This window comes from Peromyscus maniculatus, chromosome 21, assembly GCF_049852395.1.
Source record: "Peromyscus maniculatus bairdii isolate BWxNUB_F1_BW_parent chromosome 21, HU_Pman_BW_mat_3.1, whole genome shotgun sequence".
Lineage (NCBI taxonomy): Eukaryota > Metazoa > Chordata > Mammalia > Rodentia > Cricetidae > Peromyscus > Peromyscus maniculatus.
The window spans coordinates 3,234,468-3,261,984 of NC_134872.1; the positions used below are offsets into that span (position 1 = coordinate 3,234,468).

The following is a 27,517-nucleotide window of genomic DNA, read 5'->3' on the forward strand; positions in this document are numbered from 1 at the left end:
TGTAGGTTGATGGCCTGGAACCATGGAGGGACTGGGCTGGGACTTAAGTGTGGACCAACTCCACAACCACAAGCCAGGACAAGGCACTTGTGATGGGCACCACAGCCTTCAGGGAGACATATCTGTCTCTGAAGCTGCCCAGATGATCCCTGATCCCAATTATGGAAGGGTAGAGGCACAGGTGGCAGCCATGCTGTTTTGAGGGATGGGCTGGACAGAGGCTGTTTGTCTTGGGGTCACATGCAGTATGTGGATAATGGAGAGCTGAGGTGATGGTGTCTACTCTGAGTTCCTCAAGGTGCTGAGAATGGCAGGGTAGAGAATGGCTGCACAGTGGATGGGGATGGGTGGGAAGGAAAGAAATAGCTTCCTTTTCGATGACTTGGCTATCCTAGTTCCTCAGTCTTCAGAAGGCCTGAGAGGAACCCGGGCATGGAGTTTTATCAGTGTTGGGGTGTGGGGGTTCTTCACCCCGATAGTATTGATGTGTTTTGTCTTGTGGGGCTGACACCAGCCCTGATGATTCTCTCCTTGCTGAGATATCCAAGTTCTGGGTGAAACCTACCTACTGGCTGCTGCCCAAGGGTCTTGGTCTATCATACCTGTTTTTCTCCCCAGCTCAATGGAAAATTGCTACAAGCATGCTCTGCTCCGCCATTTCACCTGCCTGTTTGTCCTTGCCCAGCTGCTTACCTGGGTGTCCACAAGTGAGTGCGTCCTGATCTCCCTTCCCATGGCTCCCTCCAGTGAAGGGGATCTATGAGGAGCTTGGCTGTTCAGATGTGTAGGAAACTCATTTATATCTGGGATCCAGGATTTTCATAGTTTTCCCTTTATAGTGAATAGTAATAAAAGTCGAGGTTGAGCATGTCTAAATCAGCATTCAAGAGGATGATACTAGGGCTGGAGAGATGGCTCAGAAGTTAAGAGCACTGGCTGCTCTTCCAGAGGTCCTGAGTTCAATTCCCAGTAACCACATGGTGGCTCACAACCATTTGTAATGAGATCTGGTGCCCTCTTCTGGCGTGCAGGCACACATGCAGACAGAACACTGTATATATGATAGATAAATAAATAAATCTTTAAAAAAAAAAGAGGATGATACTAGAATATTGTGAGTCCTTAGCCAGCCTGAACTACCCTGAATGAGTGAGTACCTGTGGACATAGCCTTGGAGCTGACTGTGTGCCTGGGATGTGAGGAGGTGGAGAGGCCACTGTTGGCTGAAGCAGAGTGAGTCAGGGATTGAGAAACAGGAGCTGAGTGTAGGAGGTCCTGAGTGTAGGAGGTCCTGTGTTGGGAGCAGCCATGTGTGGCCTAGTTGACCCCTGTTGAGAATTGTATAGTCAGGACTGAGCTTCGAGTAGAACACAGATGTGGCTTTGACCCATGTCTCTTCAGTCCCCTCACTGGTACATCTGTGTCCACAGAGGAGTTCCTGGTGTTTGGTCCCTCAGAGCCCATTGTGGCTGTTCCAGGTGGGGAAGCCATACTTCCCTGCTCCCTGTTTCCAGTCATGAGTGTGGAGAACATGGAGGAGTTGAGGTGGTTCCGCTCCAGGTTCTCAGAGGCAGTATTTGTTTATCGGGACCAAGAAGAACAGAAGGAAGAGCAAACGGCCGAGTATTCAGGACGGACCTGGCTGGTGAAGGACCAATTCCACCAAGGCAAGGCTGCTGTGCGCATTGGAAATGTCCAGATTTCAGACAGTGGAATGTATGTCTGCTTCTTCAAACGTGGTCTCTTCTATGAAGAGGCCATCTTGGAACTGAAGGTGGCAGGTTGGTGAACTGATCCCTGTTCTAAAGATGTTGGGTGAATTGTGTGTGGGAGGAAACTAAGGGATCATGTATCTCAGCTCCTTAATTTATTGAATGAGGGGAGGTCCATGTAGAGCAGGCTGTCCTTGATCCAGATTTGTAGTGGAGGGTGATGATGAATGTAGGATCCTCTTGCTTCCTCCTAGGTTCTGGGCTTATAAGCATTGTCTACCATATGTGGCTCTGGTCCATCATTTTTACTTTTATTTATTTTTGATCCCCCATTTTTATATGAGTAACAGTGACTCATTTCTACATCCATTAATCCAAAATGTGCTGGTCCTTGCTCTGGGGACCAGAGACACTGTCAGTGTCATATAAAATGGCAGCTATGGAAATTCATATTTTAGAGGAATAGGCAGAAAAATCAGAGCGCCCCAATGAGAAGTCAATGTTAAATGATGATCAATGCCCCAAATGAGAAGTCAATGTTAAAGGATGATCAATGCCCCAATGAGAAGTCAATGTTAAAGGATGATCAATGCTCATGACAAATGAGTGAGTAGAGTAAGGAAGGCCCTCAGGGATTTGTCTTTCCTATGGGGGAGCTGGGTGTGGGCCTGCTATCCCAGGGGTCACAGGTGTGTGGCTAATGGAGAGATGGATGATGGTTTCTATATCAGGACCTCAGTTCAACCCTGTTCTGTTTCCTCTGGATCTTGTGGTTGAACAAAGAGTGGCCTGTGCTCTGTCCCCCATAATAGACCCTGTTATCTTTCTTCTGTTGGGCAACAGGGGCTCAACCTAGTCCCAAAACAGGTGTGCTTTTCCTGTTCAATTCCTATGTTTCCATGAGAGGTTCCTATGAGACACATAGGTGATCCTGGGGTGCCTGAGCCCAAAGTGGCTTCTGGGGTCTTCACATGTGTCCTCCTGCAGTGATGGGCTCTGTCCCTGAAGTACACATCAAAGGTCCAGAAGATGGTGGTGTGTGTGTGGTGTGCATGACTTCAGGGTGGTACCCGAAGCCCCAGGTGCAGTGGAGAGACTCCAGAGGGGAGAGGCTCCCAGCATCCTCTGAGAACCACACTGAGGATGATGAGGGGCTGTTCAGCATGAAGACAACGTTGGTGGTGAGAGACAGCTCTTTGGGGAATGTGACCTGTTCCACCTTCAATCCCATCTTGGGCCAGGAGAAGGCCATGGCCATGTTCATCCCAGGTGAGGGCTGTTCCTCACTCCTACAGAGCTTGGGAAGCAGATGGCCTTCCTGGAGTGTGCTGGGCTGACTGTCCTCAGGTGTGGCACTCACTGGCTCTCTGCCTGGGCCACAGAGCCCTTCTTCCCTCAGGCTTCTCCCTGGATACCAGCTTTTGCCGTGAGTGTGACCATGATGGGACTTCTGGTCTTAGGGTCATGCTGTTTGCTCAGAAGAGAACATTTATCAAACCTGCAGTTGTGGCAGGAAAGGGAGAATCTGCAGTATGAGCAGGAGTCATTCCAGAAGACAAAGGAGGCTGCACTGAAGACCACAAGTAAGTCATGACAGCAGCCCAGGACTGGGCCAGAGTCCCGGGAAGATGCAGTGTTCTGGGATCAGAGTCGGTGGCCAAGAAAGCCCAGAGAGGATGGCTGGAGTGCTGGGGTCAGGTGGCCTGCAGTTTAGACTTCTAGGAAACAATTGTTTTTCCTGTTTTTCTGTCCAGTGCACAGACCCTGTCTTCTCCCTGTTTTTCAGGCACACTCCAGGAAGAGCTTGGTGAGCCATGCTTTCCCTCCTGAGCCCTGGGTGTCCCCTCAGTGCCCAGTAGCTCACTTGACTCCTGTGTGTTGTTTTTCAGATCGGAGGAAGGCAGCTTACAGGGCTGGTGAGTGACTGTCCCAGTGTCCCATGGTTCCTTGTGGCACATGTGGCCAGGTGTGCCCCCTCCTTGATTCTAGACAGAATGGGAACCCCTTTGGGAGACATAAGAGGAAGGTTCAGGGAAGGGAAAGCCCAGAGCTGGAGCACATGAGACTCCTGGATGTGTCCTGTGCCCTGGATCTCACTCCTGTCCACAAAATTGTTGATTTTTTTTTCGGCTCCATTAGCTCTTGACTATTGTCTGTACCTGAAAACCAAACTACAGTATTTAAATTTCATTAAAGAAGATGTCTTAGTTAGGTTTCTCTCTCTCTCTCTCTCTCTCTCTCTCTCTCTCTCTCTCTCTCTCTCTCTCTCTCTCTCTCTCTCTCTTTTTTTTTTCTGAGACAGGGTTTCTCTGTGTAGCTTTGCGCCTTTCCTGGAACTCGCTTTGGAGACCAGGCTGGCCTCGAATTCACAGAGATCCGCCTGCCTCTGCCTCCCTAGTGCTGGGATTAAAGGCATGCGTCACCACTGCCCAGCAGTTAGGTTTCTCTTGCTGTGATAAAACATCATGACTAAGTGGAACTTCAGGAGAGAAGGGTTAATTTATGTTACACATTTTCACACCACAGTCCATCACTGAGGAACGGCAGGGCGGGAACTCAAGGCAGGAACCTGGAGCAGGAACTGAAGCAGAGACCACAGAGAAAGGCTTACTTGCTTGCCTCCAATGGCTTCTTCAGCCTGCTTGCTGATACACTGCAGGACCACCTGTCCAGGGTGGCACTGCCCACAGTGGGCTGGCCCCTCCTACAATAATCGTCAACCAAGAAAATGCCCCACAGCCTTGTTTACTGCTGTTCTGATGGGGGCATTTTCTCCATTGAGGCTCCTCCTCTGAGATGACTCCACCTTGTGTCAAATGGACAAAAACCTAACCAGCACAAGGTGTTTATGAGCAGACGAGGTCACAGATCCTGGAGTATGACCTCCACCCTTTCCACAGTCAACCCCCAGGGAGTCTGCTTTCTTATCTCAGAGGTGTGGATCAAAGTGATGGGCAGAGGCTGGGGCTGCTGACCTCGGTGGGAGGGAATGGTAAACTGGATGCTCTTGGCATAGTGGTGCCTGGCTTTAGAGGTATGTTACATGAGGCACACTGGGCACTTCACCCAGGAACTCACTTCCTGTCTATGTTTTATACACATTCTCCCTTTCCAGCACATCTCCAAATATACCTTTTCAAAAAGTGCTGATGGCACAATGTTTTTTTGGCAATCGTAGATAACTTTATTTTCGAACATAGTTTCCCACACATCAAGTGTCTGAGTTAGGGTTTCTATTTCTGTGAAGAGACACCATGACCATTACAACTCTTAATTTTATTTTATTTATTTAATTTTATTTTACAATACCATTCAGTTCTACATATCAGCCATGGGTTCCCCTATTCTCCCCCCTCCCACCCCCTCCCCTTACCCCCCCCCCCATTCTCACCTCCTCCAGGGCAAATCCTCCCCCAAGGTCTGTGATCAACCTGGTAGACTCAGTCCAGGCAGGTCCAGTCCCTTCCTCCTATCCTGAGCCAAGTGTCCCTGCATAAGCTCCAGGTTTCAAACAGCCAACTCATGCAATGGGCACAGGACTCGGTCCCACTGCCTAGTTGCCTCCCAAACTGATCAAGCCAATCAACTGTCTCACCTATTCAGAGGCCATGACAACTCTAATGAAGGAAAACATTTAATTGGCTTGCTTACAGTTCAGAGGTTTAGTCCATCACTGTCATGGCAGGAAGCAAGGCACCAGGAAGGCAGACATGGTCCTAGAGAGGAGCTGAGGAGAGTTCTTCCATCTTGTCTTACTTGAGTATATATGAGACCCCAAAGCCTGCCTCCACAGGGATGCACTTGATTCAACTAGACCAACCTACTGAACAAGCCACACCTCCTAGTAGTGCCACTGCCTTTGGGGGCCGTTTTCTTTGAGATCGTGACAGCAGGGTTTTGATTATTAACAGTGAAGATGAATAATTATAGAATACTTTTATTTTTGTTATTTTAGTTATTACATTTTGGGTTTTGAAGTAAAGTCAGCCAGCTATTTGACAGCTAAAAAGTCACACAAAACAGGATCAGTGGGGGAACCTAACCTACAACACCATCTTTCTCATCTGTGATCCCGAGAATTTCCCACAATTCTCTGCTGCCTCTGCATCTTGCAGGAGTCAGCTCCTTAGAGTCCTCTGTCTTCTTGGGTAAAGCCTCACTTTAAATGGAAAGAGGGACAGGTTAGTAAACTGTTCTTGGGGCTGTTCTGATTAAGTTCTCAGGAGAATATGTTCCTTTACAGCCTGGAGGAAGGCCCAGCTGTATGCAGGTACGTGACTCTTTTAGAATGCTATGGTCTGGGCAGAAAACGTGCCTTAGAGTTTCCTGGGCTGTGATGAAACACCATGACCAAAGGCAACTCAAGGAGGAAAGTGTGTATGACTCACACTTCCAGTCCATCTCCACAGCAAGTCAAGGCAGGAAGAAACACAGGGCAGGAATCTGGACTTAGGGCTGATGCAGAGTCCATGGTGGAGTGCTGAGAACTGGATTGCTCCTCCTGGCTTGCTCAGTTTCTTTTCTCATATACTGTATGACCACTATCCATGGGATACCACTGCCCACCATGGGCTGGGTTCTCCCAAATCCATCATTAATCATCAATCAAGAAAGTGCCCAAAGGACCTGCCTACAGGCCAGTCCTATGGAAGCATCTTCTCAGTTAATATTCCTTCCTCCCTGATGACCCCACCTGGTGTCAAGCTGACATAAAGGCTAGTCAGCACAGTGTAGCTCTTGTCCTCTTGAGCTGTCAGAAGCTGTGACTACCCAAAGGAGTCCTGCACCAGACTGGGCCATTAATTTTCTTGCATGGAGGTAGGGATGGACTCATGAAGTCCCTTTCCCATGGATTTACAGAGAATTATTGATTAGGAGAGAAGAATCACAAGGCCCTCCCTGACCCTTCCCAAGATTGTCTGTGTAAGAGTATGTGTGTGTGTTTGTGTGTCTCTATGTATGCATGTCTCTCTGTGTGTATGTGTGTATATGTGTATGTTTGTGTGTATGTGTATGTCTCTGTGTGTTTATGTGTGTATATATATATGTGTGTGTGTGTCTCTGTGTGTGTATATGTGTGTGTCTCTCTCTGTGTGTATATGTGTATATATGTATGTGTTTGTGTGTATGTGTGTATATATGTGTATGTGTGCATCTTTCTGTGTGTGTTTTTGTGTGTTTTTCTGTGTGTATGTGTGTCTCTTTGTGTGTGTATGTGTATCTGTGTGTATTTGTGTGTGTGTGTGTTTGTGTGTGTGTGTTTATGTGTGTTTGTGTGTTTGTGTGTTTGTGTGTGTGTGTGTGTGTATAACAGGTACATTTCCACCCATCTCACAGTTCTGTGTTTCATAAGACAGCCCCTGAGCAGACAGGTGTAGTGTGTGAAATCCCTCACATGACCTGTGCTTCTCTTGTAGATTGGCGCAAGGAACACTTCCAGGCCTGTGAGTGACTTTGTCTTCCTTAGGGATGCTCCTCCTGGTCTTCCCATGGCTCTGGTCTCTTCTTCAGTCCCCTGTGGTGATCCAGGTGGTGACAGCTTCAGTGGTGGTGGTGTGGGAGGCAGAGGGACAGCCACTAAGCTGGGTCTGGCTCTCAAGGGCCCTGTGACCTTGTAAGCCCTGGTCAGCCTTCTGTTCCCTTCCCCTGCTGCAAGCCATGGGTTTGAGCCAAAGGCTCTTCTGTGAGGGACTTGTCCCCCTAGAAGAAGCTAAAAGCTTTTGAGGTGGAGGTGGGACAGCTGTGGCCTTGTTTGGGGGCTGGAGAGGACCTCCTATGATTGGAAACTCTCTCCACAGGGTCTGTCACTCTGGATCCAGACTCTGCCCACCCCATCCTTGCCGTCTCTCAGAACAGGATGAGTGTGACCCGGAAAGATACCACTATGTGCCTGGATGGCCTCTATTGTGTGTTGGCCACTGAAGGCATCTCTTCTGGTAGATGTTACTGGGAGGTGAAGATAAAGAATGGAGATAGCAGCACGTGGACTCTGGGCATCTGTACAGAAGACGTGGAGAGGAAAGCCTGGTACTCAGAGTGTCCAAAAAAGGGGTTTTGGACTGTGGGACGTACTAATAGTGGCTACTGGGCCTATATAGACAGTGGGAGGGCTTCATTGTCCTTTAGACAAGCTCCCCAGAGTGTGGGGGTGTTTGTGGACTACAGTGAAGGTGACATTTCCTTCTACAACATGAGTGACATGTCACACATTTTCTCCTTCCATGAAGCTTCCTTCTCTGGGACTCTTTTTCCATACTTCAGGCTGAAGTCTGGAGATGTTTCAATGATTCTCAGCTCTATGGCACATGGGTCTGAGTGGAGGGAGGGGAGAAGGAAGAGGGGGAAGAAAGGAAGGAGGGGGAAGAGGGAGAAGAGGGGGAAGAAGAGGAAGAAGTTATTGTTGGTTCCTTTGGAGGAGTCTCTGAGTCCCCCAGGGCAGGGGCTCACCCCAGGCTCTAGAGTTGTTGACTCTCTCCCAGGGGAAGAATCCCCATTCCTCTCTCATCCTGGTGACTTTTTGTTCCCATAGTGCAGATTCAGCCTCTAAACTGTCAGTGTGAATCCTTGTGGGTCTGTAGAAGCCACAGGCTAAGCTCCCAGGATGAGTCCTGGAATGACTTGGGGCCATGACCCACAGCTCTCAGGTGTGACTGAGACTATGGCAGTGGGAACAGGGAGTCCATGCTTTGTGTCCAGGCAGCAGATGATGAGCCCAGACTATTGTTCCAGTTGGTTTGAACTATGGGAAGGCATGTTCCTTTTGGTGTTAAATAGCATTTTCTTGCGTTTCATACCATTTGGCATGAAATGGACCAAGGGCTGAATGGATATTGTTTTAATTTGTTCATCTGGCCATGGGCTCCTAGTGTCTGCTCTATTTGTTGGGTCTTGTGACCAGTGGCTACAGTGAATATGATGGAGCAGATGTCTCTGATACCTGAATTCCTGTCCTGTGGATTTGTTCTTAGTAGTGGGATTACTAGATTATAGAAAGTTCTTTCAGGGACCCTTCTCTGTGGGCAATAACCTGTTCATCAAGTCTCCATGAACCAGCCTTATCATTATATCAGTCTATCAATGATTTCTTGCATAAATTCTTTGATTTCTGTATTTCAGTCTCTTTTTCCTACACACATACACACACACACACACACACACAGACACACACAAATACACAAATACACACATAACTATGACAATTCATATTTTCTAAGGTTTGGTTTAATATATTTTAACTGTTTATTGTCTTTCTATCTCTTTTAAGCTATGTATGTATGTATCTATGTTTTCAAACAGGATCTCTTGTAACCCAGGCTGGCTTGGAACTCTCTGTAGCCAAGTGTGGTGTTTTGAATGAGAATGTCCCCTATAGTCCCATATGTTTGGATACTTGGTCTGCGGTTGGTTGTATGTTGGTAGGTTTGGGATGTGTAGCCTTGAAGTGTGTCACTAGGGTGAGCTTTGAAGATTCAAAACCGTGCATCATTCCCAGCTTGCCTCCTCTGCTTTCTGCATGTGGTTCAAGACATAAGATCCCAGTCACTGCTCCAACCTCTGTCTTCTGCCTTGTCATCACGGACTCTTGTCCCTCTGGAATGATGCTGACAGAACAAGATGGTGCAGAGGTTCCTCCATCTGTCCTTCTTGCTGAGGACATTTCAAATGTATCTGGAATTGATCTCCTTGATGGAGAATCCCATGGAAAATAACCCGACTGTTTAATAGGAACCTGAGGTCAAGATGCCCCAGCTAGCTTACCTTAGCTTCTGTTAAGCTACATTTTTGTGTGAAGTGCCCCCTGCAGCTGCTGAGTGAGATGCCAGGATGTGTTTTTCAAATTCAAAAGCACCACACTCTGGACACTTGGGGCTTCATCTGGGTCCCTGTGGACCTGGGTGTAGTCCCAGCCAGCTGGGATGGAGACTTTCAGTTGGGTGTGAAGTGTCTGAGTGGTCCTCTCTGGTGGGCTCCCATTACACACTATTCCCAAATATACTCTTCCTTCTATACGTTGCCTGGTCATGGCATTTCAGCACAGCAATAGAGAAATAATGGGTCTAGAAGTTGTACTAGAATTGTGGGTCTGTTTGCCTCACAAATTAAACGACAGTTTGTGTTGGCTATTCATTTATGTCAACTTGACATAGGCTGGAGTCATTTTGGAAGAGGGATGTAGTGTTAATTGAAAAAAGGCTCCATCAGTTTGGTCTGTGCACAAGTCCTTGGGTCATTTCCTTAATTAGTGATTGATGGGGGAGGGCCCAGCCTACTGTGGGTGGTGCCCTCCCTGCAGTGCTGGTCAGGGGGGCTGTAAGAAAGCAAGCTGAGCAAGCCATGGGGGAAAGCCTGGGAGCCCTCTCTGCCATGGCCTCGGCCTCAGCTTCTGCCTCCAGATTCCTGTCTTGTTTGAGTTTCTGCCCTGACCTCCTTTGATGATGGAAATGCAATTGAAATAAACTCTTCTCCCATGTTCTTTATAGTCATGGTGTTTTATCACAGCACAGAAACCCTAAGTGAGACAGAATGCATATGGTTTCCTTTGAAAATATATTGTAGAGTCAAGAAATTAAGTACTGAGGATATAACTCCATGGGAGTGCATTTGACCCTCATGTAAGGCCCTGGGTTCAAACCTCTGTAGTTTAAAATAAGACAAATAACAAGAACAACCAAAAGTAACCAGTATTTCCCCAGTTAAACGGTTTCTCTTTTGGCAGGTATACATGCAGCACACTCTTACATAAATGTAAATAAATAAAATAAAAAAGAATTCATCTTTTATTTTAATGCCATTTTATTGATAATTGTTTCATAAAGTTATAGTTTGAAAAATTGAATTTACTTTTTTTGTGTAGCCTGTGAACTTATGTTTATATTTAATGTAAAATGTCAATTTGTACTTTGTGCTATGTGAAAAGATGAAATTCAAATTTCAGTATCCATAAATAAAGTTGTATTGGAACACAGTGGTGTAACTCATTTTTATAATATGTATGGCTGCCTTGGAACCAAGAACACAGAAATGAGTTCTTGAGATGGAATATAAGTGGACAAGAATGTGTATTTTTTCTGTTCCTGAAAATTTTAACTGGCCTTTCAAAGTAACTATTTTATTTATCAATTCTACTGAGCCTCTTAAAGTAAAAACTGGAGTTGTGGTAAAGTTGGTTTCCTGGTTGTGCAGAGTAAGGTATGGACAACATCTGGACTCCAGCGTCTCCTCCTACAGATGCTCAGGCTGACCACAGTGTCCACCATCCTCCCCCATTAGTCCTTTTGGGTAGCTGTGAGAGGGAGGGGACTTCAGAGTGAGGGAAGATGAGGGAATAGAGGGCAAGATGGAGGGAGGAGAGGGGTGGGGAATGAGGGTTGGAGAGAGGGAAGAGCTTTGTGGGCATCGTCTGGGGAAGGATGAGGAGTGTGTGGGGGAGGGTTGGGACTCAATGAGGCTGTATGTGCAGAAGAGGACATGGGAGTGAGGGGAGAGAATGTGGTGGCCTGGCCACAGTTCTACCATTCCTCAGCAAAGTGCCTAACAGGGAAATCAATGGCACCCACCTGTCCAGGCCACACTGTCACAGTCAGGCCACAAGGGGGCAGCAGAGGTGGAGGAAATGCAGTTGAGACTTCCTGAGTGGCACATCTATAATTTATTTTATTTTTTTTTACTTGAGGCAAAATATGTTTATTACAGAACAGGATCTTATAGTAAGCAAGGCAACATTAGATCAACCATTTTAGAATATTTTTAATGAAGTATAGCTTTAAAACTGTAATAAAGATGAACGTAAATCTAACATGCTCTTCTCTTCTTTTAAATGGGATGATGTAGAAAAGCAAAGCTTCAATGTATAGGGGTTGGAACCATTTGGGACTCGGGTCTGGTAGTGGTTGAGTGCAGTGAGGGCCTCCACGGCTTTGTCAGTCTTGCATTTCCACTCCCGCAACCCTGAGAGGGTTTTAGCAGAAGCTTTCCCGTCGTACACTTTGTATTTGATGAATGGAAGGACTTCGTGGTCGTTACACAACTTTGTGAAGGTCTCCTCTGTGACACACAGTGGAACATTATAATAATGCAGCACACAGGAGGGTGGCTGGATTATATTCTTAGATGCTTGGCCAGCACTTGTAAAGCGATTATTTTTACTCATTGCAAAATCTTTGTAGCTACTTGTACCATCCTCCAGCTCAAATGTTTGACTTGGAACAACTGAATGCTGTTTAGATACACAAACACTAAGTCTTTCCCCAAAGAGTTTGACATTATTAAGGCGTGTGACAGCTCTTTCTACAGCATACTCATCACCCATTTCTACAAGTGCTGTGTCGGGAATGGTCTTCATAAATTTTACCTTTTCGATATTTCCATACAAGCAGAACAGGTTGAAGTCTCTTGCACAATTCATGTTGAGCTGGTGTAATCCACTAACCATGACAACGGAGCCAGAGGGACTTCCTCCATGCATGTAAGAGGAAGAAGCTTGTGGTAATGGATAAGCAACAAGTGCAGGTGTATCTCTAGAGCCCATTCTGTAACGCCTTGGTAAAGGCTACAATGGACCATGCGATCCATAGCCATCATGTCTAAATGAAGAAGGATGATCTCCCAAAACGGCTTGTCTCTGGAGACCCTTTCCTCTATCTGAATCATACTATTAGCTTCAACAGCAACACATTTTCAAAGTGGGCTTCTTTCAAGAAATTTCTGCATAAGCCAACAACAACCTCGTCTTCCCAAATAAGGCTTAGTGTAGTCCCAACTGTCATTGTCATTCCTAATCACATTTAGACAAGTTGGCCTTGCATATTCGATTTTTAGTGTGCAACATCCGGCATATATATCAGCTCCACTGAGTGCTGCTTTAGCTTTTTGGGCACAAAGGACCGACTCAAACTCAACCATTGCTTGTATCCCATTTCTCTTGAACATAACAATACGTTGTACTTTTCCAACAGGGTTGCATACTGTATATAGAACATCCACCGTGATTGGATAAAGAGGATTCTGAATGGAGAGCTGGAGAACTTTGTTGCCCCCTGAGGGATCATCAGTGTTTCCTGGCCGAGTGATTCTTTTACTTGTAGAACAGCTGAAGAAAGCCTGTTGGCCAGCATTGTACACAGGCTCATCTGCAGCAAATGTCACACACTCTTTGGCACTATCGACATTTTCAAACTCCACTAGAGCCTGTCGTTTAAACGGCATCATCATCACGTGGCATATTGTCCCAAATTTCTCCAGCGCCTCCACAAGGTCGGCTTCCACCACCGACTCACAGAGCCCTCGGACATGCACAACAGGGGAGACAGAAACTTGATGATGACTTCCACCTCCTTCCATGGCGTGGACACGTTCCGGGGGCCGCCGCCGCTGCCGCCTTCGTCGCTGCCGCCGCCGTCGCTGTCGCTCCCGGCCTGAGGCCAAGGCGTCGCTTCCTGGCGAGTCTCGCTCTCCTCCACCGAGTAGCCGATCTCTCCTTCCTCGGTCTTGAGGCGCTTGGCCTGGGTCTCGAACTCCCGGTCCTCCTCCTCCTCCTCGTACGTCTCCTCCTTCGGGGAGGAGGAGGAGGTGGAGGAGGACATGGCGGTGGCCGAGGTGGGGGCGTGGGAGCTGGGCCTCAGATGTCGCCAATCCGTCCCCGCAGCCTCAGCCACTGCTGCTGCTGCAGCCGCCGAGTGCTCCAGGAGCCCTTGGCTGAGGAGGGAGCACGGGCTGAGGGGACGCTTCCCTTTATCTCCCAGCCGGCCTCCCTATATAATTTATATACACATAATTATAACAAATTTATATACAGGTTTATTTTTATTTTACTTATGTGTATGTGTGTATATATCTTTGTGATATGCCTGGTGTGTTCAGTTTCCAGCCGAGGCCCCCAGAGAGCACAGGATCCCCAATGAGTGTGACATACAAAGAAGTTGATTGTGGTGGTATTGTGTTCCCCAAAATACTGTGCACCCTAATAAACTTATCTGGGGTCAGAGAACAGAACAGCCACTAGATACAGAGGCCAGAAAATAGTAGCACTCACGCCTTTAATCCTAGCATTCCAGAGGTAGAAATCCATCTGGATCTCTGTGAGTTCAAGGTCACATTGGAAAGAGCCAGGCATGGTGACACACCTTTAATCCCAGGGAGTGATGGCAGAAAGCAGAAAGGTATATAAGGCGTGAGGACCAGGAACTAGAAGCTTTTGGCTGGTTAAGCTTTCAGGCTTCTAGCAGCAGTTCAGCTCAGACCAATTCTGGATGAGGACTCAGCGGCCTCAAGTCTGAGGAAACAGGATCAGCTGAGGATCCGGCGAGGTGAGGAAGCTGTGGCTTGTTCTGTCTCTCTGATCTTCCAGTGTTCACCCCAATATTAAATATTAAGGTACACAATATTTTGGTGAACACAATACCACTACATCTCCTCTCTTTTTGTCTAAAATTAAAAAAGCTTATAACTAATACAAGAAAAACTATCTAATAAGTATATACAATATATACAGACAAAAATTACATTAATGATGTCTATTCCATTAACATTTGACAGATTCAGATAAAAACTCCATTATATATATTAACAATGTCCAGTCCAGTAACATCTGATAAACTCAGACCAAAAAATTTTCATTACTTATCTTAATTAAAACAAGTAGTTCCTTTTTAAAAGTAGATTCCATAATCTCCCTTTTTATCTTATCATATCCATATTTTCTCTTTTTTCTTTTCATAATAGAAAAAATTGTGACCACCTTTCAGACAGGGGTCACAAAGCTCAGGCTGACTTAGAGCTCTATGTAGCTGAGGATGGCCTTGAGGTCCTGGTCATCCTGCCTCCACCTCCTGAGTGCTGAGATGGCAGGCATGTCCCACTCCACACAGTGTCAGGGTCCTGAGTCACAAGCACAGTCCCCTGTGGCCTCTGTACTAGTGCCTATTGTCAGTGCAGCCGGCTGTGACCCCAATCCCTGGGAGAGGACACAGTGGATACCCCAGCCAGGCCCCTCAGTCTCCTCTCAGCTGTCTGAACTGCTCCTGTCATTGCCTTCCACCCCATCCCCCCACCCATGTGGAAGTCATAGGCTGGGCCCCAGAAGGAGATAAGTTTGTAATATCAAGGCTCCTGGGGTCCAAGGTCCCTTGCAGGCTCCTGCTGAGTCTGTGATGCCTGGAGTGGGTGTTGGGCAGGGCTGGGGATGAGGTGGGATGGGGGTGGGGACAGGGAAGACAGGGTTCTGGAAGACCTACCTCCCCTCCTCTTAGTTACTGGAGCTGGTCAGGGCTCATGACATCACCTCCACTTGCAGTTGTGACAGGAGTTGACATAACTGGTGAGTCCAGCCCAGCTCCTGATGCTGAACAGAGACTCAGTGAGGTGTCCTTGTCCTCCTCCTGTCTCCTCATGACATTTCCATAACATGGGTGACCTCAGGATCTCCCCAGCAGGCAGGGTTGGAGGGGACAGGGGTAGGTAGGGGTGGCCTGGGAAGAGATGGGGTGGGAGGTGGACTTTCTCCTCTTCCTGATAGAGAAAGACACATGCAGAGGGAAACACACCCAGTTTGCATTACCTTAGCTTTCAGTTTTGATGGCTGAAGCTCCAATTGCTCTGTGGACTGGGAGGGCTCTGCTGGAGCAGGCAGTGTCAAAGTCTCTGTAGAGGCCATTAGGGCTGTGCCAGCCTCTGCTTCCTGTCTGCTGCCTAGACACCACGAACCTGTCAGAGATGTGGAAACCAGAGCCTGGCATTGGGGAGAGCCGAACTTAGAGCTGTGAATGCATCTTGGAGCAGCTGAGCTCTGGGAGGAAGATTTCTGCTGGGTCCCTTAGACCTTGAGCTGTCCCCCATGAAGTCACAGTCTTCCAGAGCTGGGAGCAAAGAGAAGCAGGTAGGTTGGCTTTGAAGACTCCTGTGTGCCGGAGGAAGGAACCAGAGCTGAGATTGTGTTCAGTGAGTCCCTGCAGGTCACATCCCTGGTGGCTGAGCCTGGAGACAGCTCACAGGTCCCTGAGTTTGTCCTTCTCAGGACCTTAGGCTTCCCCTTCCCCCACCCTTCTAGACAGCAGGTGGTTGGGGCAGACTAGGGTTTGTTTATGTTCTTTTCAAGCCTGTCTTCACCATGCAGGGTCTTTATCACAGACAGAGACTATGAGGACAAAGCTGTCTGTGGACGTGTGTGTGTGTGTGTGTGTGTGTGTGTGTGTGTGTGTGTGTGTGTGACCTGCTGAGTGTAGGTTGATGGCCTGGAACCATGGAGGGACTGGGCTGGGACTTAAGTGTGGACCAACTCCACAACCACAAGCCAGGACAAGGCACTTGTGATGGGCACCACAGCCTTCAGGGAGACATATCTGTCTCTGAAGCTGCCCAGATGATCCCTGGTCCCAATTATGGAAGGGTAGAGGCACAGGTGGCAGCCATGCTGTTTTGAGGGATGGGCTGGACAGAGGCTGTTTGTCTTGGGGTCACATGCAGTATGTGGATAATGGAGAGCTGAGGTGATGGTGTCTACTCTGAGTTCCTCAAGGTGCTGAGAATGGCAGGGTAGAGTTTGGCTGCACAGTGGATGGGGATGGGTGGGAAGGAAAGAAATAGCTTCCTTTTCGATGACTTGGCTATCCTAGTTCCTCAGTCTTCAGAAGGCCTGAGAGGAACCCGGGCATGGAGTTTTATCAGTGTTGGGGTGTGGGGGTTCTTCACCCCGATAGTATTGATGTGTTTTGTCTTGTGGGGCTGACACCAGCCCTGATGATTCTCTCCTTGCTGAGATATCCAAGTTCTGGGTGAAACCTACCTACTGGCTGCTGCCCAAGGGTCTTGGTCTATCATACCTGTTTTTCTCCCCAGCTCAATGGAAAATTGCTACAAGCATGCTCTGCTCCACCATTTCACCTGCCTGTTTATCCTTGCCCAGCTGCTTACCTGGGTGTCCACAAGTGAGTGCGTCCTGATCTCCCTTCCCATGTCTCCCTCCAGTGAAGGGGATCTATGAGGAGCTTGGCTGTTCAGATGTGTAGGAAACTCATTTATATCTGGGATCCAGGATTTTCATAGTTTTCCCTTTATAGTGAATAGTAATAGAAGTCGAGGTTGAGCATGTCTACATCAGCATTCAAGAGGATGATACTAGGGCTGGAGAGATGGCTCAGAGGTTAAGAGCACTGGCTGCTCTTCCAGAGGTCCTGAGTTCAATTCTCAGCAACCACATGGCGGTTCACAACCATTTGTAATGAGATCTGGTGCCCTCTTCTGGCGTGCAGGCACACATGCAGACAGAACACTGTATATATGATAGATAAATAAATAAATCTTTAAAAAAAAAAGAGGATGATACTAGAATATTGTGAGTCCTTAGCCAGCCTGAACTACCCTGAACGAGTGAGTACCTGTGGACATAGCTTTGGAGCTGGCTGTGTGCCTGGGGTGTGAGGAGGTGGAGAGGCCACTGTTGGCTGAAGCAGAGTGAGTCAGGGATTGAGAAACAGGAGCTGAGTGTAGGAGGTCCTGTGTTGGGAGCAGCCATGTGTGGCCTAGTTGACCCCTGTTGAGAATTGTATAGTCAGGACTGAGCTTCGAGTAGAACACAGATGTGGCTTTGACCCATGTCTCTTCAGTCCCCTCACTGGTACATCTGTGTCCACAGAGGAGTTCCTGGTGTTTGGTCCCTCAGAGCCCATTGTGGCTGCTCCAGGTGGGGAAGCCATACTTCCCTGCTCCCTGTTTCCAGTCATGAGTGTGGAGAACATGGAGGAGTTGAGGTGGTTCCGCTCCAGGTTCTCAGAGGCAGTATTTGTCTATCGGAACCAACAAGAGCAGAAGGAAGAGCAGATGGCTGAGTATTCAGGACGGACCTGGCTGGTGAAGGACCAATTCCACCAAGGCAAGGCTGCTGTGCGCATTGGAAATGTCCAGGAGCCAGACAGTGGAATATATGTCTGCTTCTTCAAACGTGGTCTCTTCTATGAAGAGGCCATCTTGGAACTGAAGGTGGCAGGTTGGTGAACTGATCCCTGTTCTAAAGATGTTGGGTGAATTGTGTGTGGGAGGAAACTAAGGGATCATGTATCTCAGCTCCTTAATTTATTGAATGAGGGGAGGTCCAGGTAGAGCAGGCTGTCCTTGAATCAGCTGTCTAGTGGAGGATGACCATGAATGTCGGATCTTGCTGCTTCCTCCTAAGTGCTGGGATCACAGGCACACTCCACCATACATGGCTCTGGTCCATCATTTTTACTTTTATTTACTTTTGATCTTCCATTTTTATATGAGGAACAGTGACTCATTCCTACATCTATTAATGCAAAATGTGCTGGTCCTTGCTCTGGGGACCAGAGACACTGCCAGTGTCATATAAAATACCAGCTATGGAAATTCATATTTTAGAGGAATAGGCAGAACAATCAGAGTGCCCCAATGAGAAGTCAATGTTAAATGATGATCAATGCCCCAAATGAGAAGTCAGTGTTAAATGATGATCAATGCCCCAATGAGAAGTCAATGTTAAAGGATGATCAATGCTCATGATAAATGAGTGAGTAGAGTAAGGAAGGCCCTCAGGGTTTAGTCTTTCCTAGCCGGGATCTGGGTGTGAGCCTGCTATCCCAGGGGTCACAGGTGTGTGGCTAATGGAGAGATGGATGATGGTTTCTATATCAGGACCCCAGTTCAACCCTCTTCTGTTTCTTCTGGATCTTGTCTTTGAACAAAGAGTGGCCTGTGCTCTGTCCCCCATAGCAGACCCTGTTATATTTCTTCTGTTGGGCAACAGGGGCTCAACCTAGTCCCAAAACAGGTGTGCTTTTCCTGTTCAATTCCTATGTTTCCACGAGAGGTTCCTATGAGACACTTAGGTGATCCTGTGGTGCCTGAGCCCAAAGTGGCTTCTGGGGTCTTCACATGTGTCCTCCTGCAGTGATGGGCTCTGTCCCTGAAGTAGACATCAAAGGTCCAGAAGACGGTGGCTTGTGTGTGGTGTGCATGACTTCAGGGTGGTACCCGAAGCCCCAGGTGCAGTGGAGAGACTCCAGAGGGGAGAGGCTCCCAGCATCCACTGAGAACCACATTGAGGATGCTGAGGGGCTGTTCAGCATGAAGACCACGTTGGTGGTGAGAGACAGCTCTTTGGGGAATGTGACCTGTTCCACCTTCAATCCCATCTTGGGCCAGGAGAAGGCCATGGGCATGTTCATCCCAGGTGAGGGCTGTTCCTCACTCCTACAGAGCTTGGGAAACAGATGGCCTTCCTGGAGTGTGCTGGGCTGACTGTCCTCAGGTGTGGCACTCACTGGCTCTCTGCCTGGGCCACAGAGCCCTTCTTCCTTCAGGCTTTTCCCTGGATGCCAGCTTTTGCCGTGAGTGTGACCATGATGGGACTTCTGGTCTTAGGGTCATGCTGTTTGCTCAGAAGAGAACATTTAGCAAAGCTGCAGTTGCGGCAGGAATGGGAGAATCTGCGGCCTGAGCAGGAGTCATTCCAGCAGACAAAGGAGGCTGCACTGAAGACCACAAGTAAGTCATGACAGCAGCCCAGGACTGGGCCAGAGTCCCTGGAAGATGCTGTGTTCTGGGATCAGAGTCGGTGGCCAAGAAAGCCCAGAGAGGATGGCTGAAGTGCTGGGGTCAGGTGGTCTGCAGTTTAGACTTCTAGGAAACAATTGTGTTTCCTGTTTTTCTGTCCAGTGCACAGACCCTGTGTTCTCCCTGTTTTTCAGGCACACTCCAGGAAGAGCTTGGTGAGCCATGCTTTCCCTCCTGAGCCCTGGGTGTCCCCTCAGTGCCCAGTAGCTCACTTGACTCCTGTGTGTTGTTTTTCAGATCGGAGGAAGGCAGCTTACAGGGCTGGTGAGTGACTGTCCCAGTGTCCCATGGTTCCTTGTGGCACATGTGGCCAGGTGTGCCCTTTCCTTGGTTCTAGACAGAATGGGAACCCCTTTGGGAGACATAAGAGGAAGGTTCAGGGAAGGGGAAGCCCAGAGCTGGAGGACATGTGACTCCTGTATGTGTCTGGTGCCCTGGTTCTTATTCCCACCAGTTTCTGTCCACCGTATTGTTGATGTTTTTCGGCTTCGTTAGCTCTAGACTATTGTGTGCACCTCAGAGCCAAACCACATTACTTAAATTTCATCAAAGAAGACGTCTTAATTAGGTTTCTCTTGCTGTGATAAAACATCATGACTAAATGGAACTTCAGGAGAGAAGGGTTAATTTATGTTACACATTTTCACACCACAGTCCATCACTGAGGAACGGCAGGGCGGGAACTCAAGGCAGGAACCTGGAGCAGGAACTGAAGCAGAGACCGCAGAGAAAGGCTTACTTGCTTGCCTCCAATGGCTTGTTCAGCCTGCTTGCTGATACACTGCAGGACCACCTGTCCAGGGTGGCACTGGCCACAGTGGGCTGGCCCCTCCTACAATAATCATCAACCAAGAAAATGCCCCACAGCCTTGTTTACTGCTGTTCTGATGGGGGCATTTTCTCCATTGAGGCTCCTCCTCTGAGATGACTCCACCTTGTGTCAATTGACAAAACCTAACCAGCACAAGGTGTTTATGAGCAAATGAGGTCACAATCCTGGAGTATGACCTCCACCCATTCCACAGTCAACCCCCAGGGAGTCTGCTTTCTTATCTCAGAGGTGTGGATCAAAGTGATGGGCAGAGGCTGGGGCTGCTGACCTCGGTGGGAGGGAATGGTAAACTGGGTGCTCCTGGTGTAGTGGTGCCTGGCTTTAGAGGTATGTTACATGAGGAACACTGGGCGCTCTAAACAAGAACTCACTTCCTGTCTATGTTTTATACACATTCTCCTTTTTCAGCACATCTCCAAATATACCTCCACAAAAAGTGCTGATATTGTAATGGTTTCTGACAATCATGGAATACTTTTTTTTTATTCTCTAAGATTTATTTCCCCACATAGCAAGGCTTTAAGAGTGAAGCTGAGCTGGCCAGTGGTGGTGCACACCTTTAATCCCAGCACTTGGGAGGCAGAGGCAGGCAGATCTCTGAGAGTTCGAGGCCAGCCTGGACTACAGAGTGAGTTCTAGGACAGGCTTCAAAGCTACACAGAGAAACCCTGTCTCGAAAAAACAAAAACCAAAAAAAATAGAGTGAAGCTGAATGATTATAGATTTATTATTATTTTATTATTAATTATATTATTATTATTTCGCATTTTGTTATTTGAAGTAGAGGCAGATATTTGACAGCTAAAAAGCCACACAGCTTCAGATCAGTGGGGGAAGTTAGCCTATAATGCCATCTTTCCCAACCGTGATCCAGGGAATTTCCCACAATCCTCTGCTGCCTCTGCACCTTGCAGGAGCCAGCTCCTTAGAGTCTTCTCTTCTTACCTTTAGAATGGAGGGAGGGACAGGTTAGTAGACTGCTTTAGTGGGGCTGTTCTGATTGAGTTCTCAGGAGAATATGTTCTTTTACAGCCTGGAGGAAGGCCAAGCTGTATGCAGGTACGTGACCTGGGGTTCCTAGCTCTGTGTGGCCTCTGGTAAGCTGAAGCCCTCTGCCAGAATTGTATAATATTTTGGCCAAATCTTTATGGGAAGGCTACAGCAGGACCTATGTATACATGTGTAACTCTGTGTGTGTGTGTGTGTGTGTGTGTGTGTGTGTGTGTGTGTGTGTGTGTACTGGATTTCTCCTCTTGGCTTGCTCAGTTTTGTTTCTCACATACTCTATGACCACATCAATCATCAATCAAGAAAATGCCCCAAGGACTTGCCTATAGGCCAGTCCTATGGAAGCATCTGTAGCTGAAGTTATCCTGTTCTTGCCCGGCTCCTGCAGCCCTCAGACCCAAGCAAGTAAACATACAGAGACTTACATTGCTTACAAACTGTATGGCCACAGCAGGCTTCTTGTTATCTAGTTCTTATATATTAAATTAACCCATTTCTATTAGTCTATACCTTGCCACGTGGCTCGTGGCTTACCAGTACCTTACATCTTGCTTGTCATGGCTGCAGCTGGCAGGATCTCTCTGACTCAGCCTTCCACTTCCCAGAATTCTCCTCTCTGTTTTTCCCACCTATACTTCCTTCCTGGCTACTCATCAATCAGTGTTTTATTTATTAACCAATCAGAGCAACACATTTAACATACAGAACATCCCATAGCAAGTGTCTTTTCAGTAAATATTCCTTCCTCCCAGATGACACTACTTTGTGTTCAGCTGACATAAAGGCTAGTCAGCACAGTGTAGCTCTTGTCCTCTTGAGCTGTCAGAAGCTGTGACTCCCCAAAGGAGTCCTGCACAAGACTGGGCCATTAGTAGAGAAGAGCTAGAAAGCCCTGCCCTTCCAAGGATTCTCTCTCTCTCTCTCTCTCTCTCTCTCTCTCTCTCTCTCTCTCTCTCTCTCTCTCTCTCTCTCTCTCTCTGTCTGTGTGTGTGTGCAAGACAGGTACATTGTCCCCACACCTCCCAGGTCTGTGTTTAGAGAAGACAGAGGCTGACCAAATGGGTGTAGTATGTGAAATCCCTCACATGACTTGTTCTTTTCTTGTAGATTGGTGCAAGGAACACTTCCAGGCCTGTGAGTGACTCTGTCTTCCTTTCGGATGCTCCTCCTGGTCTTCCCATAGCTCTGGTCTCTCCTTCAGTCCCCTGTGGTGATCTAGGTGGTGACAGTTTCAGTGGTGGTGGTGTGGGAGGCAGAGGGACAGCCACTAAGCTGGGTCTGGCTCTCAAGGGCCCTGTGACCTTGTAAGCCCTGGTCAGCCTTCTGATCCCTTGCCCTGCTGCAAGCCATGGGTTTGAGCCACAGGCTCTTCTGTGAGGGACTTGTCCCCCTAGAAGAAGCTATGAGGCTTTGAGGTGGAGGTGGCACAGCTGTGGCCTTTTTTGCACGCTAGAGAGGACCTCCTATGATTGTAAACTCTCCTCACAGGGTCTGTCACTCTGGATCCAGACTCTACCCATGCCAACCTTGCCATCTCTCAGGACAGGATGAGCGTGACCCGGAAAGATACTGATATGCACTTGGATAGCCCCTTCAGTGTGTTGGGCACTGAAGGCATCTCCTCTGGAAGACGTTACTGGGAGGTGAAGATAAAGAATGGAGATAGCAGCACGTGGACTCTGGGCGTCTGGAGGGAAGATGTGGAGAAGCAAGGCTGGTACTCAGAGTGTCCAATAAGGGGGTTTTGGACTGTGGGACGAACTAATAGTGGCTACTGGGCCTATACAGACACTGGGAGGGCTTCATTGTCCCTTAGACAAGTTCCCGAGAGTGTGGGGGTGTTTGTGGACTACAGTGAAGGCGACATTTCCTTCTACAACATGAGTGACATGTCCCACATTTTCTCCTTCCAAGCTTCCTTCTCTGGGACTCTTTTTCCATACTTCAGGCTTGAGTCTGGAGATGTTTCAATGATTCTCAGCTCTGAGGAGTTCCCTGTGCCCATTAGCATTTTGCCTTCTCTGAAGGAGTCTCTGTGTTCCCAAAGGGAGGGACTCACCCTAGGCTCTAGAGTTGTTGACTCTCTCCCAGAGGAAGAATCTCAACTCCTCCCTCTTCCCAGTGACACTTTACCCCCATAGTGCAGATCACTGCCTCTATGTTGTCAGTGTGAGTCCTTGTGGGTCTGTAGAAGCCACAGGCTAAGCTCCCAGGATGAGTCCTGGAAGGGCTGGAGCTGTGACCCACTGCTCTCAAGCGTGACTCTGAGGCTGTCACTGTGGGAACAGGGAGTCCATGCTTTGTGTCCAGGCAGCAGACTGTTGTTCCAGCTGTTTGAACTATGGAAAGGCATGTTCCTTTTGGTGTTAAATAGCATTTTCTTGGGTTTCATACAATTTGGCATGAATTGGACCAAGGGCTGAATGGAAATTGTTTTAATTTGTTCATCTGGCCATGGGCTCCTAGCGTCTGCTCTATGTGTTGGGTCTTGTGACCAGTGGCTACAGTGAATATGATGGAGCAGATGTCTCTGACATCTGTATTCCTGTCCTGTGGATTTGTTCTTAGTAGTGGGAATACTAGATTATAGATAGTTTGTAGCATGAATCTTAACAATTCTTACTAATAAGATCAAACCCGGGGCCAGTTATTGGGGTGAATACTGGAAGATAAGACAGACAGAATGAGCCACAGCTAACCTCACCTGGCCAACTTCTCAGCTGGCCCTATTTCCTCAGACTGGAAACTTTTGTGTCCTCATCCCAATGGCTCTCAGCTGAACTGCTACCCAAAAGCCTGAAGCTTAACCAGCTAAAAGCTTAACCAGCCAAATGCTTCTAGTTTCTGGTCCTCATGCCTTATATACCTTTCTGCTTTCTACCACCACTCCCTGGGATTAAAGGCTTGCTTTCTGGGATTAAAGGTGTGAGTCACCATACTTGGCTGTATCCTTGAACACATGGATTTCTGCCTCTGGAATGCTAGGATTAAAGGCGTGTGCCACCACTGCCTATCCTTTATGTTTAATATTGTGGCTGCTCTGTCTCTGACCCCAGATAAGTTTATTAGCATGCACAATATTCGGGGGAATACAATACCACAATAGTTCTTTCAGTGACCCTTCTCTATGGACAATAACCTGTTTATTGAGTCTCCATGAACCAGCCTTATCTTTATATCAGTCTGTCAACAATTTCTTACATAAATTCTTTCATTTCTAGATTTGAGTTTCTGTCTCTCTCTCATACAAATATACATACAGCTATGACAATATTTTCTAAAAATTGGCTTTATATATTTTAACTTTATTGTTCTAACTAACTAACTAACTAACTAACTAACTAACTAACTAACTAACTAACTAACTAACTATCTTTTAAAACAGGATCTCATGTAACCCAGGCTGGCTTGGAACTCTCTTTGTAGTCAAGTGTGGTGTTTTGAATGAGAATGTTCCCTATAGTCCCATAGGTTTATATACTTGGTCTGCAGTTGGTTGTAGCATTGGTAGGTTTGGGATGTGTAGCCTTGAAGTGTGTCACTGGGGTTGGCTTTGAAGATTCAAAACCATGCATCTTTCTCAGCTTGCTCTCTCTGCTTCCTGTGTATGTTCAAGACATAAGCCCTCAGTTTCTCTCTCTAGCCACTGTGTAGTTAGTCTTTTTTTGGGATTGTTCACTCCCCAATAATCACATGGAAACTTATTGTTAATTATAACAGATTGGCTGATAGCCTAGGCTTGTTCCTAACTAGCTCTTATAACTTAAACCAACTCATTTCTATTAATTTACTTTCTTCTCTGTGGGAAGAGATTACCTCATCTCCGTATTGCCCATCCTACCTGCTCTGTGTCTCCTGGTGTCTCCACCTTCTTCTTCCCAGTGTCCTCTCTGCCCAGAAATCCTGCCTAGGTATTAGCTGTTCAGCTTTTTATTAAACCAATAAGTGTGACACATTTTCCCGCTGTATAAAAGGATTATACCATTACAGCACTGTGCTTATGCCCTGTCACCACGGACTCTTGTCCCTCTGGAGAACTTGTGACAGAACAAGATGGTGCAGAGATTCCTCCATCTGGTATTCTTGCTGAGAACATTTCAAATTTGACTAGAATTTGATCTCCTTGATGGAGAATCCCATGGAAAATAACCCAACTGTATAATAGGAACACAAGGTCATGATGCCCTAGCTAGCTGATCTTAGCTTTTGTCAAACTGCATGCTTGTGTGAAGTCCCCCCCACCCCCAACTGCTGAGCAAGTTGCCAAGGACTTGATTTTTACATTCAAAAGCACCACACTCTGGACACTTGGGGCTTCATCTGGGTCCCTGAGAACCTGGGTGTAGTGCCATCCTGGTCCCTGAGTACCTGAGTGTAGTCCCATCCTGGTCCCTGAGTACCCAAGTACAGTCCCATCCAGGTCTCTGAGTACCTGGGTGTTGTCCCAGCCAGCTGGGATGAAGACTTTCAGTTGGGTGTGAAGTGTCTGAGTGATCATTTCTGGTGGGCTCCCATTACACAGTAAACCCAAATAAACTCTTCCTTCTATAGGTTGCCTAATAACTAATATGGAAGTTTGTGCTAGAATTGCAGGGCCTATTTTCTTCCAAATTTAATGAGAGTGTGTGTTGGATAGTTTTTAATGTCGACTTGGCATAAGCTAGAGTCATTTTGAAAGAGGGACAGACCCTCAATTAAGAAAATGCCCCCATATTGACCTGTATGCAAGCCTGAAGGGCATTTTCTTAGTTAATGATTGATGTTGGAGGACCTAGCCTGTTTTGGGTGGTGCTATCCCTGGACGGTAGCAGGCTTTCTTTTGGGCCACAAACCAGTTCCCAAATCATGAAATGGAGACTTACTATTAGTTATGAGTACTTGGCCTTATTTTATGCTTGTCCATTAGCTCTTACAACTTATATTAATCTTTTTCTCTTCATCTTTATTTTGCTTCAGGGCTTTTTACCTTTCTTTCTTTCTTTCTTTCTTTCTTTCTTTCTTTCTTTCTTTCTTTCTTTCTTTCTTTCTTTCTTTCTTTCTTTCTTTCTTTCTTTCTTTCTGTATCTCCTACTCTGTGTGTGTGTGTCTGGCTGGTGGCTGCCTGGCTGCCCCAAGGCGTCTCCCTTTCTTCTCCCTCATTCTCCTCTCCCTTCTCCTCTGAGCCTATTTATTCTCTCTGCCCACCAGCCCGGTCTATCCCTCTGCTGCCAAGCTATTGGCCATTCAGCTTTATAGTAGACCAATAAGATAACTTAGACAGGCAAAGTGAAACAAATGCAATGTACCTTTACGTAGTTAAAATAACCCACAACACTGAACTGCTGGTCCCTGGTGCTGTAAGAAAGCAGGCTGAGCAAGCCATGGGAGCAGGCCAGGAAGCAGCCTCCTCCATGGCCTCTGCATTGGTTCTGCCCTGCTTGACTTCCTGCCCTGACTTCCTTTGATGATGGACTGTGATATGGAAGTGTAAATAAATAAACCCTTTCCTCCTCATGTTGTCTTTGGTTGTTTTGGTGTTTTTACCACAGCACAGAAAGCCCTAACTGAGACAGAGTGCATATTGCCTCTTTTTGGGAAATGTGTTGGAGAGTCCAGAATTTAAGTACCGAGAACATAGTTCCATGGTAGAGCACTTGACCCATCCATATGAGGCCCTGGGTCCAATCCTTAGTATTTTAAAACAAAACAAAGAACAACCCAAAGTAGGCAGCATTTATCAAGTTAAAGAATTTCTCTTTAATTACATTTCTAACTTATTAATAGTTGTTTCTTCAAGCAGAGTTTGCAAAATTATTTCTTATGAGCCAAATTTAATATGACTGTCGTGTGTATGTGTGTGTGTGTGTGTGTGTGTGTGTGTGTACACGTGCGCGCGCGCTATGAACTGATGTGAATGTTTATTTGATGCAAAATGTCAAACAGTACTTTGTGCTATGAGAAAAGATGAAATTCAAATTCAATATCCATAAATAAAGTTTTATTGTAACACAGTAGTGTAACTCATTTTTATAATATGTATGTCTGCCTTGGTAACAAGAAGTCAATTGAATTGCTGAGATGGAATATAATTTGTTCTGTTCCAGAAAATTTTAACTGGCCTTTACAAAGTAACTATTTTATGTAGTAATTCTACTGAGCCTCTTAAAGTAAAAACTGGAGTTGTGGGAAAGTTGGTTTCATGGTTGTGCAGAGTAAGGTATGGACAACATCTGGACTCCAGCGTCTCCTCCTACAGATGCTCAGGCTGACCACAGTGTCCACCATCCTCCCCCATTGGTCCTTTTGGGTAGCTGTGAGAGGGAGCGGACTTCAGAGTGAGGGAAGATGAGGGAATGGAGGGCAAGATGGAGGGAGGAGAGGGGTGGGGAAGTGAGGGTTGGAGAGAGGGAAGAGCTTTGGGGGC

At 47.1% G+C, this 27,517-nt stretch overlaps 3 protein-coding genes and 1 pseudogene across 7 annotated transcripts; 2 read left to right on the forward strand and 2 right to left on the reverse strand.

Annotated features, from left to right (window-relative positions):
* Positions 1-1,443: 1,443 nt before the first annotated feature.
* LOC143270011 (butyrophilin subfamily 3 member A3-like) lies at positions 1,444-10,235 on the forward strand. The gene is made up of 8 exons (XM_076558271.1): positions 1,444-1,781; positions 2,700-2,981; positions 3,095-3,295; positions 3,499-3,519; positions 3,602-3,628; positions 5,956-5,982; positions 7,130-7,156; positions 7,511-10,235. Exons 1-8 carry the CDS (start codon positions 1,517-1,519, stop codon positions 8,239-8,241), a joined length of 1,581 nt encoding a protein of 526 aa, XP_076414386.1. The 5' UTR covers positions 1,444-1,516; the 3' UTR covers positions 8,242-10,235.
* Positions 10,236-11,442: 1,207 nt separating this feature from the next.
* On the reverse strand, positions 11,443-12,576 carry LOC143270012 (heterogeneous nuclear ribonucleoprotein L-like pseudogene; annotated as a pseudogene). The gene is made up of 2 exons (XR_013046855.1): positions 12,437-12,576; positions 11,443-12,353 (listed from the first exon to the last, which is right to left on the reverse strand). The product of XR_013046855.1 is annotated as a heterogeneous nuclear ribonucleoprotein L-like pseudogene (transcript).
* LOC143270013 (uncharacterized) lies at positions 12,437-15,606 on the reverse strand. 2 transcript variants are annotated; one of them, XM_076558272.1, is made up of 3 exons: positions 15,268-15,606; positions 14,945-15,178; positions 12,437-13,406 (listed from the first exon to the last, which is right to left on the reverse strand). In XM_076558272.1, the coding sequence occupies exon 3, from the start codon at positions 13,292-13,294 to the stop codon at positions 12,923-12,925; it is 372 nt and encodes a 123-aa protein (XP_076414387.1). In that variant the 5' UTR covers positions 13,295-13,406; positions 14,945-15,178; positions 15,268-15,606; the 3' UTR covers positions 12,437-12,922. The 2 variants fall into 2 exon arrangements, with proteins under 2 accessions (XP_076414387.1, XP_076414388.1); XM_076558273.1 differs by lacking the exons at positions 14,945-15,178; positions 15,268-15,606 and adding an exon at positions 14,449-14,582 and having other exon boundaries at positions 12,437-13,462.
* On the forward strand, positions 15,058-26,095 carry LOC102915865 (butyrophilin subfamily 3 member A2-like). 3 transcript variants are annotated; one of them, XM_076558269.1, is made up of 11 exons: positions 15,110-15,163; positions 15,403-15,585; positions 16,545-16,633; positions 17,341-17,691; positions 18,610-18,891; positions 19,005-19,205; positions 19,409-19,429; positions 19,512-19,538; positions 21,139-21,165; positions 22,222-22,248; positions 22,603-26,095. In XM_076558269.1, the coding sequence occupies exons 3-11, from the start codon at positions 16,549-16,551 to the stop codon at positions 23,253-23,255; spliced, it is 1,674 nt and encodes a 557-aa protein (XP_076414384.1). In that variant the 5' UTR covers positions 15,110-15,163; positions 15,403-15,585; positions 16,545-16,548; the 3' UTR covers positions 23,256-26,095. The 3 variants fall into 3 exon arrangements, with proteins under 3 accessions (XP_076414383.1, XP_076414385.1, XP_076414384.1); XM_076558268.1 differs by having other exon boundaries at positions 15,058-15,585; XM_076558270.1 differs by lacking the exon at positions 19,409-19,429 and having other exon boundaries at positions 15,061-15,163.
* Positions 26,096-27,517: the final 1,422 nt, after the last annotated feature.